Consider the following 12,882-nt stretch of genomic DNA (forward strand, 5'->3'; position numbering starts at 1 on the left):
GTCACACCTCAGAGTCCAGCATGTCCATCCCCCACCTCTCCACAGCAAAACCTGCTTTGGTTAAACCTCACAGCACATTCCTAACCAGTACCAAGCATTTCCCAGCCATCTGATTTCCCCATCTCCGAGTTCCTGCTTTGTTTATCCTATTAATTCCAACCACCCCCTCTTCCCCCAACACACACGCACGCAGCCTCATTTACAGCATCTTCACCAGCAGAAGCCTCCCCAAAATATTCAGGGCACACCAAGCGAGGACTTACACGTGTGGGGAAGCCCTCGTGACTGGAGATTTTTTTTTTTTCTCTCTCTCGAGCAAACATGAGCTCATGATTTTAATTTTTTTTTTTTTTTAAGCTCTTAAAGGAAAAAAAAATAACAGAGAAGCCCCGAGGAGCGGCATTCCCGGCTGCCGTTATCCAGCCGGGGGCAGCGGGACGGCGCGGATGCTGCACCGGGAGCCGCGGGGCCGCCGGGGCTGAAGGCTCCCGCTCGCAGCCTCCTCTTCCTCGGGTGGTTTTCCCTCCCTCCTCCTCCTCCCCCCCTGCATTTCCTCCTGCACCTTTAAGAAGCCCATTGCCGCCGGTGGGATGGTGTGTGCTAAAGCTGCACAGAGGAAGTTACGCAGCCGGGATCAGGCACGGAGATAAAAGCTCCGATTGTGATTGAAAGTGAGAGCAAAAGGGATTTCAGCCTCGGCATTAACTTGCGAGGGGAGCCGGGATTGCACAAAGCTCCCCCGGCCATCTGCCCTTGGGGGCCGGCGGCGCAGCGCCTGCCCGCCGCGCTGGGCAGGGCAGGGCTGGGCAGGGCAGGGCAGGGCAGGGCAGGGCTGGGGGGTGTGTTTTGGGGGTTCCCCCGGCCCCGAAGTTGGCTGCTCCGCCGGGAGCCCCGCGCCGCAGAGCTCCCTCCCGGTAAGGATGCGCGGCGCCGGGGATGGGGGGAAAGCGGGGCCGGAGCGGGGGCGGGCGGCGCCGGCATCTGCCCCAGCCCCGCACGCTGCGTGTCCCCCGAGCCTCCCGAGCTCTTCCCACGCTTTCCTGGGGTGTCCCGCTCGCTGTCCCCCTCCTCGGAACATCCCCGTCTCCCCGCCGCGGGATGTCGGGTTTATTTTCGCACTTCGGAGTTTGGGAAGCCCCCAGCGCAGGGCGCCGGCTCCCCCCGCTCCGCCGATTCCCTCCGCAGCCCGTGCAGCCCCCCCAAAGTCCTTTAGTGTAAAAGAAAGCGAGGGGAGGACGGGGCGGAGCGGGAGCGGCATCGGGTTTTGCCGGGAACCGCGAATCCATCAGGGAGAGCGGCGGGATGCGAGTGGGATTTCCAGGTTCGCAGCTGGGAGCCGCGCAGCGCTGCCGCGGGGTTCGGGCTCCCGGCCCCCCGCGCTGTCCCCGGCATCGCTGTCCCCGGCACCGCTGTCCCCGGCACCGCTGTCCCCGGCATCCCTGCCCAGGGCGCGGGGAAGGGATGCTCAGCGTGGGAAAGAGGAGAGCAACTCCCGCTCCGTGAGCGCGGGGGGAGAGCCGGGAGTTCATGGGGAGAGCAACACTTCTGAGAGAAAATTAAAAACTCCTTCATTGAGTTTACTTTCTGCTCTTAATCCGAGAGGAGCTCAGTTGTTGCTCAGCGTTGTCCCTTTATTTCAATAGGGTGTTAATCCAATAATAAGAAAAAAAACCCGGAGCCAGCTAAGTCAAGACACAATCTAATTTTGTGTTTTTAATACTCCGGCTATCAGTCCCCAGTGAGTGCTGAGTACTCTTCAAAGAGAACAAAGAGCATTGATTCTATTTGTTCCCATGAACTGCAGTTTCTTAATAATATCAGGTGAAGATTTATCTTCTAAGAACTAAACTTAATCAAGCAGGGTGAAACCTTTAATTTGGGGAGCCTCTCTGCCCCGTTTGCAGTATGTTGGCTCATTCCCGAGAAACACTCCAACTCTTTCTGCAAAGAGACTGAACTGGCTAAGTGGGTGTTGAGCCACAGAGTTCACCCCAAACCCTCTTGCCTGGCTAATGGACCGACAGAAAATACATTTTTTCCAGCAAATTTTCACTTCCCTGGGAGTCTGTGACATTTAGCCGGCATAACAAGACACTAATAGATATTATAGATCCTTTCTACCTGGGTTTTTCCCTGACAGCCATTCAAGTGCAAGATATAATTGTTGAGGCTGTGAAAATAGATCCATAAACTTAACAGCACTGGAGTCCTCATTAAAACTACCCTGCTTGTTTTCTACACAATACCAGAGTCTCTCACTCTCTGCTGTTATCAGGCACTTGGCAATGACCAGTTTGATGTAATAATTAGGAACTGACTTGTTATAACTGAAAAGACAGCTCTGATGTAAGTAGGACTTATAAACACTGTGTCACACTGGCTTATTATTTTTACTACATTTACTCATAATATAAAAATAGCAGCCAGTCTATTCTTTTTCTGGGAGTTTATTCAGGTCCAACGCAGCTATAGCAGGCTGCGAGCTGGCAATGGAGCATGAGACACAGCTTCTCTTTTCTGAACTCATTCATCTCAATCAGCAATCTTTCAAGCAAAAAGGGGGGAAAGGGAGATGGTAGCAGAGCCCCCGAACACGGATCAGTGCATCTGTTAACCTGGAGTTTCTGAGCCTTAGTAACTGAGCTTCATGAGAAAGGAAATGCTAAGCATGCTGTTGAAGCAGATATGCCTCAATTGTGAAAGAAAAGTTGGGGAAAGAAATAGAAAGGGAATTATCCAAAGGTAAATTTTTGTTCTGGATATGTGCCTCCCACCTTCTCAGATGAGATCTCCCTCCTGAATCTAATCCTGAGAGAGGGTTTGACTTTTTCCCCCTCCCTGCTTCGGTTCTTTGTCATTTTGTTTTGTAATTACTTACAATTTTTATAGCTCTACTGGAAAGACAACAAAATTGCAGAAATGTTGTTCTAACCTGAAATGAATACTGGGAAGGTCATTGCTCTTTGTATTAGGTGAACCTAAATGTTATTAGGACTTTAAATTGTTTTTTATTAAATGTTATTGTTCAGATAAATCATATGTGGGGATGCTGGACAATGTATCTGTCTCCCCAGCTGTCTTATTTATTTGCTTATCTTTTTAGAACTATCAATTTGTCTGTCTGTCCCTTCTCTGTCTGCATATTCCCCATCTTCTAATGACCCATAGCTGCTTCTTGATATTATTTGAAGAGCCATTAGAGCTCCTGTTGTCCAGCTGCTGTTGCAAAGCAGATACCTTAAATTGGGCAGCGCTCCTTCCCTTCTCCCAGACAGCAGCAAAGCCATAAGCATCTTACTATGGATTGCTTTTTATTAAAGTTGTATATCTCCCTGTTACAAAAACCTGTCTGGTGGCTTGGCAAGCCCAGCTGAGGGCTCTGCCTCTTGAGGAACCCCTGTTTTTCTTGCTCCAACTGTCCCCCCTTGCTCCCACCTAATCTGTCTTCCAATTTCTTGCAGGTCCCTCCTGCTGATGAGCTCTGCCTTTGCCCTGACCATGAAAGAGAGAGGAGATCTCAGGTAGCCCCATGGATTGCAGCTGAAGCCTTTGGGAACTTGGTGCTCCGCTGCCAAAAGACAGAATTGGACGGGAATCCTCGCCACCACCACAGGACACAGCAGGAGAAGCCAAGGCCAGCCCTGCCCCAGTCACCCCAGTGACCACCCAGCACCTGCTGGGACCACCACGGATCTGGGCACCCTTCCTGCTCTCGCTGGCACAACTGTCCTTTGGGAAAAAGGAATTTTAGCTCCAAGAAGTCTCTCTTGTCAGAGTTGTACTGATGACCAGATGCTCTATTTATTTTATGTGCTAATGTTCTAACACCCTAATAATTAAGACAGACACAGCTTAAGGCACTTTCCACAGCCACGCATTTGGAGCAGACCAGAAGGTTGAGGAAAACCTGATCCAGCACCATCTCACGGCCTCTCCAATTTACTCCTATCAAATTTCATCAGCAACTCAGAACTTGATCTTCGTATTGATTGACTGGAGTCACCTCTAGATATTTTCATGCTGATTTGGAAGACCTTTCGTACAATAAAAAGGGGGAAAAATGAGGTTAAGGAAGACTTTTGACCACTGATCAGCAACTCTGGCCAAAACTTTCCCAATCGAGTGAATTGCAAAGTTGGCTTCTGTGCCAAGAGGAACTTTCCACGTCCAGGTAGAGCGTGCGGAGCGGGATCATCCCTGTTCCTGTGTGGCTCTCCTTCGACTGGAGCATTTTTAGATGAGGAGTTTCCATGCTGATCCCGAGAGCCACCCCTAGCCCCGTAGCTGCCTTCCTCGGGACTCTCGGCACTGCCCTCGCCCAGGGACCCCGCGCTTGGCCGCAGCTGCCATGCTCTACCTGGCTGCCCTCCTCGTGCACTGCGTCCCCCTGGCCATGGGACAGTATGACATTTGCAAGTCCTGGGTGACCACAGACGATGGCCCCTCATGGGAGTTTTACGCTTGTCAGCCCAAGGCCATGCGGATGAAGGATTACGTGACCGTGCGGGTGGACCCGGCAGGAATCACTTGTGGGGACCCTCCGGAGAGGTTCTGCACCCATGTAAGTGTTTCCCCCCTTGTTTGCTGGTTTAGGACAGGCTCTGCTGGTGGCTGGAGGCAGTGTCCAGCCCAGGTGCCACTGGAAGGATGTTCTGGGTCAGGGTGGCCACGGTGGCCTGGGGCTGTCAGTGTGCAGGGCAGGGAGAGGGCACCCTGCCCATCCCAGGGCTGTGCCAGAACTGCAGCAGAGATGGGGCTGGCATGCTGAGGGGAGGGCCAGGAGGAGCCAGGGAGGGCTGAGCAAGTCCTGGAATTTGGGAAAGCTCTGCCCCTGCTGAGCTGCTCCTCTACTTGCTAGTGTGTGGGGTGTGCTCGCCAGTCCCATCCCAAAGGGCTGCTGCAGCACTGCTGGGATTTTATAGGATGTGGGCAGATGGTCTCAGTTCGAGTCAGCATGAAGGGCAGGGGAGTTTGTCCCCTGCACACCCACAGCTCTGGTGGTTGGTCTGACAGCCACAAACTTCACCAAAGCCCCTGAAAATGTGGTTCTTCCTCTCTTCAAGCCTCCACATGAAAGGGTTCTGTGGATAGACATTTGCCCTTGTAGTTAAAATCTTTAACTTATTTTCTCTTAAATATTAATCATTGCATTTCATTCCGTGCACCACAAAGCTCAGCAGGAACATTTGATTTATAATTCACAAGGCTTTACATTGTTAAAGAGTTCAGGGGTCAAAGCAAAGAGCAAAACATTAATGCCCCCTCCCAAAGGTCCCCCAGGAGTGGTCCAGGCACATATTTAAGGGACAGACACCAAGCCAGCCCATGCTGGCAGGGTTTCCACTGGGCTGAGTTTCCACTGACACAAGGAGTGTCTTCTAGGAGTATGTTATTCTTTCATTATAATGAGAAAGCGAGTTCCCTCTCTAAATCAGTGCAGGGAGTCCCATTTTCTATTGCCAGTGCTACCCCGTGCCTCAGTTTGCCACTCTGGGCCCAGCCAGTCAGGGCATCTCTTGAAAATCCAAGAGAAAAATGCTCCTGTGACACCAAGAGGTGCCAAACATTTATGATCATCAGAACATGCTGCCAGTAGTTACCCAGTTCCCTCCAGCCTGAGGGTTCTCATTAGTACCAGGGAAGGCATTTCCACTAATTCCAGATAAGTAGCAGCTTTTCCTTTTAAAAGATCATTTGAAAAGAAAGATTAAGTCCAAAGTTGCAAATAAAACCGTTAGCTATTGATGGGTCAGTCTGTATTTCCGTTTATCTGACTGACTGCAGGAGGATTAAAAGGAGAACACCAGATTGCTTCCCACTACACTCACTGCAGCTCTTTGCAAACCCTCTCTGGTTAAGGATGCTCCAGACTTCAGCTCCACTGACCTCCAAAGAAGCAAAAGACACAAACTGCAATCAGCTCTCTGCATCTCTTGATTCAGTCAATACTGAGCTGAAATCTTTCTATTCTGGGCACCAGCAGTATTTCCTTGTAGCGTACGCCTGCCATGTGCTGTAACACTTGCAAACACCGTGTACAGCCGTGAATGAGAGCTACACAAATGCAAAACATGGATTTGCCTTCCTGTCCCTGCCTCACCCCAGCCTGGCCCGGCTCTCGCCTCCCAAAACAGAATGCAGCACTCATGGCAATTCCCTGAGCAATTCCCTGGTGAAGAATCGAGCTAAGAACAGGAATAATAAACCGCAAGTTATTTTTAGGATTTTTTTAGGATGGATTTGTGAAATACCGCTGTCTGCGTGGTCCTTTTCCCCTCATCTTTCACCAGTGCTGTTCTCTCCAGAGGACTAAAGAGTTATAAAAATGAAGCAGAGGGGGAGCAGCCAGGCTGAGGTGAGCAAGGAGCCCAGCCAGCACCCAGTGCACAGAGTAGGGGGTGGCTGCAGGAGAGATCCAGGCTCCAGTCCAGCCTTAGGACTGGAGTGGTGTGGGCTGGGAGGCCACCAAGGTACTTTTTCACTGCCTCTGTCACCGAGAATGCCACGTGGCCACTTACTGCTGAGCATCCCCGTATGGTCCGTGGAAAGTGGACTCAGCAAGAAATGTCCCTTCCATGGCCGGGGCTGGGGGGTGGCTTGACACCTATCGATGTGCAGGGAGAGGGAGCAGAGCCCGCAGAGGATGTGAGCCCAGCTCTGCTCCCCCTGCACTAAGGAAGTGCTGGACAAAAATCGATGTTTCTGCCCACGGATCGTTACAGCCTCCGAGCCCTGGGAGGGGAGGGCCAGCAGCTCGCACAAACCCAGCGCAGCTCCTCGCTGCCAGTGCTCAGGTGCCTTTTGGTGTCCTGTTATCCTTTCTCTTCAGGTTTTTAATTATTTCCTTGTAACAGGTGGGTTCTCACAGGAGCCTGGCTTTCCAGCAGAGAAGTTCTTACGGTGACTGTATTGCTTTCTTAGGTGTCTTTCAAAACAGCAGGGGACTGTCCGTGCAGTTAAACTCGAGTTACACAGAATTAAGCGCAGCCCAGCGGGGCTCCTGCCCTGCTCAGACAGCTGCAGTCAAAACTAAAGACACACAAACAACCCCTCCGTGCTCCAGGCAGGCAGACAGGGATGAGCTGCACCGTGTCCCCGGGCAGGGCAGGCCAGGAGCAGAGTCCTGGTGGCACTCAGGACCTTGTCAGACAGCGAGTGTGTCCTGCGAGGCTGCACAGCCCGCGGCATCACACCCTGCCCTGCCACAGCTCCAGCAGTGCTCACAAGACTTCTGCACCAGGAGGCTTCAAGAGATGGCAGGAATTATTTGGAGGAACGTCCTTTGTGTTTTATAGCAATTCTGATCACATTTGGCTGCTTCCTTCTGATTGGGAAGCGTTTTGCTGCTTATTAAAGTCAAGGGTTTTGCTTTTTCCACAGTTTCTGAACCTGTTCCTATTCATACCAATGCCTTCCTGGCTGGGTCACCTGAAAAATGAATTGTACTTTGCCTCCTGGGAGGGCAGGGGGAAAGGTGGGAGCAGGAAGACAGATGGATAAGTAAATAAAAGCCTGAATGAAACTGAAAGTGCGACTGAAAACTAATAGGGAACAGATCTTTTAAAGCAAGGATGTCGAGGGAGGGGTGAGACCTCAAAGATCAGAGGCAGGGCATGGCTCGGAGCAGCTGAATGTGGATTTCAAAGGAGAGGGGTTTGCAGGGCAGGCCCAGCTGGGAAATGGCCAAGCTGCCCATCCCCTGGGACAGAGGGGAGACGTGGCGTTCCTTCACCTCCCCACCCTCGTGGGCAGGAGGAGGAGGAGGGTGGCACAGCTGGCAGGCTGCTCCCAGGTGTTGAGATGCTCTGAGATGCTGAAGCATTTCTTTGATACCGAGCAGGGACCTTTGGGAGTTTCACTTCCCAGCATCAGCATTTTGCACACAGGATGAAAATGCCTCAGGTTTTGTGGGGAATTCACGCACGGGGCATGCAGTGGGGAGCAAACAAACACCAAAGCCCCAGCTCCTTGCAGCTCAAGGGGTTTCCAAATCATTCCAGCAGAAACAAAGAGAGGTGTCCATAACAGACAGTCATTATGGGATGGTTTTGCTGCTCCTTGACATCCCAGTGAGAGCACGGGGAACCCACCTTGCTGCAGGAATGGGAGTTTTTTCTCCCCCAAAGGTGTCAAGACAGTATTTCTTGTTCTGACAACACTCTTTGATGCAGGGCCGAGCTCTCAGCCCATATTGATGGGTCAGGGGTATTTTTATTTGGCGTCAGCATTGTTTCATCAGCTAATAGAGCTTGTTGACTTTGGCACGGGTACATGAAAGGAAAAGGCTTTATTTATTCATTACACATGCAGCCAAATTGGATGTTTAGTTTAATTCTTAGCTAAACTTTTCTGAATGACATGTGGTTATAAGGCTTGTACTAAAGGACTGTTTCTCCTGTGGATTGGGTGCTAACACTGGAAAAAGCAGACAAACCTTTGGGCTAAGAAACCCTTTCCCTTGCATTTTTAGCCCATCTCATACAACTCTTCTCATCTGTATCTTTGTACACCTGTTTAGGTGCAAACAAGGGATTGTGGATTTAGGGATGATTAAAAGCCAAAAGTTTTTTTTAAATAAGAAGGGTAAAGCCAAAGTTTTTACAGTAAGAAGGAAAAAAGAATTGCTTCAGCAATGCTCTTCCAAAAGCATTTTTAAGGGTGCAGCATGTTTTGGTGGTTAAAGGGTGGATTCATCCCTTCTGGTACCCTGAGCAGAGACCCACAGCCCTTTCCCAGCCCACCAGAGTTCTACCTTGAGTAGAGCCAGGGGGCAAAGCACAAGGTATTCTCAGCCTTTTGACTGCCCTAGAGTTCAAGAACATCCTTTGGGCTAAGCAGAGCCTGTATACAAGTCCAATGGAAAATCCTTTCCAAGAAAAGCAGATATTCTCCCTCCTCCTTGAATAAATCAGCACTACCCACTGCTGGTGGCAAACCATCCTTGGTTGTAGCAGAGGGAGCTGGAACTCCCCTTTTCTCTTCATTGTGGAGCCTGTATGGCCCTGGGGATGATCACTTTGCCTTCATGCCAGCATTCAGCAGCACAAGAAATTCACTCTGTGCTGTCAGATCACCTGTACACCCCTGGCAGGGTTGTAGGGATGGAAAGATGTGACTTTCTTTTCACAGCTGCAAAGTGCTAACAGCCCCTCTTCCCCCTCGAAGCCTGCAGTCCCTTAAATTAACACCTGGAAAATGCTCCCCTCTCCTTTGAGGAAAGCCTGGAAAAGACAACTTGCTGCTATTTCCACCCAGAGGAAGATCTCCCAAGCCACCCCTTGCACTGCTTTTGAGTGTGGGAGAAAGAGCTGGAGCCTTTTGGTTCTGTTCCCACCCTTAATGACTCCCCAGCATCAGGGCTGCTGCAGAGGACAATGTTTGAAGTCAGGATCAGTGGCTCCTTGCCCTTGGGGCCAGACCCTTGGGTTATACATTATTAGCTGCTCAGCAAATTACACACTGCTCTTCTCCTGCCACTGAGGCTACTTCAGAGTGCAGCAGGATCCTGGTGTTTTAAAAGGAAAGGCTTCACAGAAAAACGAGAGAATACAATTCAGCTTCAAATTAGAGAGTGCTGAGCAAACGGGATTTTCCCTCAACAGCCTGTAACAATTTCCTTAAGTGCCCAGGTCGGGATTCATCTTGTTGTAAAGTGGGGATGCTACTCCCCTAACAAGGATCATTTCCAGCTGCTGATGGAAAAGACACAGTGATAAAAACGAAGCCGTCAAGTAGATTTAATTGGTACAGCGAGCAGAAAATTTTTCCCTACACCTTGACGTATTCAGGAAGAGTAAACTACTTTTAAGAAAAGCTTTGCTCTTTAAAGGGAACAGTGTCCAGATGGGAAAAACAGAAGAGAAAGGACTGAAGACTTGCTGGGAAGTGTGGCCAGAGCTGGGAGAGTAGTTCTTACAGCAGCCCTTATACAGCAGCTCCAGGTACCACAGCTTTCCACAGGCAAATTTTGAAGCCAAAGGTATTCAGGGAAATCCTTCCTATTTATTTATTTTAAAATCTGCATTGTATTCTATAGCATAGATTTAGATTCGATTTTCCAGTAAACTTTAAAAGGATTTCTCCCTACAGAAAATCCTGCCTGAGTAGGAAGAGGTGCTATCCTACCATGCTGTGTTTTCCCTGAGGGAAAGTCCAGTTCTAAGTTTCAGATCTTAGTTTCAGATCCCAAACCACCCTTTTACCATCAGCCTTTTGAGACGTGGAGCTCTGGCTGACCCAGTTACTTAGGCAGCTCAACACAGAGTGCAGGTTTCTGTGTTGGAAAACCCCAAAGGGGCTTTTTCCTCCCCAAACCGCAGAGCACTGCTGGGTGACCATTCTGGAGATGCCTTTGGGGAAAAGCTACTGCCTGCAAAGCCCTGGCAAAAAGCAATTTGGAATTCCAGCTTTCACCCCAGGTAGATGAGCCATTCCCTGCAGCCTCAGAGATGTCCCATGAGGTTCCCTCTTGCCCTCCCTCTTCCAGGCAGGGCCACCAGCAAACCCAGAGGGGACAATTGCAGCACTGACCCCTCTCCTGCCCTGCTCCACTGCCCTGCCCCGTTTGGCACCAGTGCCACCTGCAGCCAGGCTTAGGGGAACCTCTGCCTTTTGGTTCAGGGTGGATTTCTGCTTGGGTCAGCTGTCCCCAGCAGGCTCCAGCCACAGGGGCCCAGGAGCTCAGTGCTGCAGAGTCACAGGGCTGGCTCCCACCCATGCAGGAGCCACCACTGCAGCCTCTGCCAAGATGCTGCACGCCCCCAGAGCAGTGGGGCCCTGGTGCTGAGCTCCATGGGGACACTGCCACCACCGTGTCCAGTCCTGCCTCGACACCTCCATGTCCCAAAGGGAGAATTAGCACAGATTCAACTGGTTTCTACTCCAGCCAAAGGGTTTGTAACTCCCCATCTGCTGGCTGAGTCAGCTGCTTCAGCTCTGTAGTGCTGCCAGTCAGGAGGTTTGGGGAGCCCTGTCTAAGGAGAGGATCACTGTTGGGGTCTGAGGGACAGCCAGGACATGTTTTGGGCTGACACAACTCAATCCAAACCCCCGACAGGCACCTGCTGAATTGTTCCCCTGACACAGAGCATAAAGCAGCCAAATACTTTTCCCACAGCAGCAAAGGCAGAGCCTTTGATGCAGCAGACAGACACAGGAGCTCTGATCAGAGGCTGGCGTGGGTGCAGGGCTACCCATCACCCAGCTGTGCCCCCTCCACAGAGGCTCTGGGCAACATCTGCACCTCCATTTGAGAAGCACAGCAGAGCCTCCACTCCCTCCCCTTTCCCACCCCCGGGCTCTGCATCCTGCCCTCCCCCATTCAAACTATCAGGGCCTCTCTCACAGAATAAATTATTAATAGTGGCGTAGCGAGCCTCTCTGCAAAGGCTGCTTGTATTGAGCTTACAAGGCGCACAAGCTTTTAGAGAGCAGGACACTTTTCCTACTTCCTAAGCAATTTCTTAGTCCTGAATCAATAATGCACTTGCAGCCCTGCACACAGGTCGCTGCTGCTGTGCTCCTGCTGCTTGGGGCTGCGGACACAAACACATCTCTGTAGCAAGATGCAAGGGCTTAATAATCTGGCAGGGAAGGGATGGGGCGGAATCCAAGCAGCTTAATTTGTAAACAAGCTTCAGGGAAGTGCCCTGGGAAGAGCAAAGCTTGCAAGTCCATGGTACAGAAAGTCTGAGTTTGGAGACAAGCTAAAAAGCAGTCAATGGGATTAATCTGCCGCTTTTTGAACGCGTGCCCACGGCTGCCAGCTGAGGGATGTCTGGTTTATCTGATCCCTGGCCTCTGATCCCAGGCTTTAGGTCACCCCACAGCCAAAGGGGGAGGTTGAGGGGTGCAGCCCCGGCAGGGAGGTGGGGGTGGAGGTGAGCCCAGGGCGGCAGGAGGGATGGGGTTAGAGCGGCTCACCGGGGGATTAGCAGTCCACAAAGAAAGAGCTGCTCAAAAATGATTCCACGGGAGGCTGCTGCGGGTGATGTGTGTGTATACCCAGCACAGATGAGATTATCTGCTTAGGAGTGGAATTTTCCGGGCGGCGTTAACCCTTGTGCCGCCCCCAAATCGACAGGGTGCTGGGCAGGGGATCCAGAGCTGTTGCCAGGCCCTCCCTGGGCCTTGGAAATGGAAGTGCTGCTTCCAGGCACTCTGCAAACAGCACGCTTGGGACCCTTCTTGGACAGGTCACCCACGGGCTGGGCTGGTTACAGCCTGGAGGCTGAAATTCCTCGTGTAACCAGATTTTCTGTTCGTGGCTCAGACAGAGTGGGCGTGAGGGGATTTGTGTCAGCGCAGGAGCGGAGCCGGTTGTGTGGGCAGGGTGGGCAGGTGACTTGGTCAGCCCCCGTGCACGACAAGCTGCATCTCCCTCTGGATCCTCCCTTTGTGGAAAGGATGCTTCCTGCCTGGATGTCACCCTTTTGCTGAGGTTGTGCCGTTTCCAGTGCAAAGACCAGTTCAGACCCTTTTTGTGAGGCGCTGCCAGAGCACAGGGAGAGTTTCAGAGACAGCGTGGGATGAGAGCAGAGATTTCCTTGAGCCTCACGTCAAGGTTGGGTTAGGGAGCCACTTCTTTGCCCTGCTGCAGGTGCCTAAGGGAGTTCAGTCCTCAGAAAGGTGAAGCCCTCAATGCCTTGTGAAGCCCAGACTTGCTCCTGAATTCCCTCCCTCAGTTTTCCCATCTGGAGACGGGACATTGCCCTGCCACCCTGTCTGGCACGGTGATGCCTCCCCAGGGCTGGCGGAGAGAAGGGCACAGTGCTGAGCCTGGATGAAATACGAACGAGATGCTTCTCGAATTCAGAGCAGGCTGGAGGGGGAAGGGGAAGAGCAGCCACGAGCAGGGCTTGAATCTCTTCTCTGGCGGAGAGA

At 51.6% G+C, this 12,882-nt stretch overlaps 1 protein-coding gene across 1 annotated transcript in view; it reads left to right on the top strand.

Annotated features, from left to right (window-relative positions):
* Positions 1-729: 729 nt before the first annotated feature.
* Positions 730-12,882, top strand: part of NTNG2 (netrin G2) — a 46,786-nt gene continuing 34,633 nt past the window's right edge. The window contains 2 exon segments of the mRNA XM_077787895.1: positions 730-914; positions 3,462-4,561. Of these exon segments, the coding sequence (XP_077644021.1) occupies positions 4,349-4,561 (213 nt within the window). The 5' untranslated portion in view covers positions 730-914; positions 3,462-4,348.

The sequence above is a fragment of the Lonchura striata genome, chromosome 22, assembly GCF_046129695.1.
Source record: "Lonchura striata isolate bLonStr1 chromosome 22, bLonStr1.mat, whole genome shotgun sequence".
In the NCBI taxonomy this organism is placed as follows: Eukaryota; Metazoa; Chordata; class Aves; order Passeriformes; family Estrildidae; genus Lonchura; species Lonchura striata.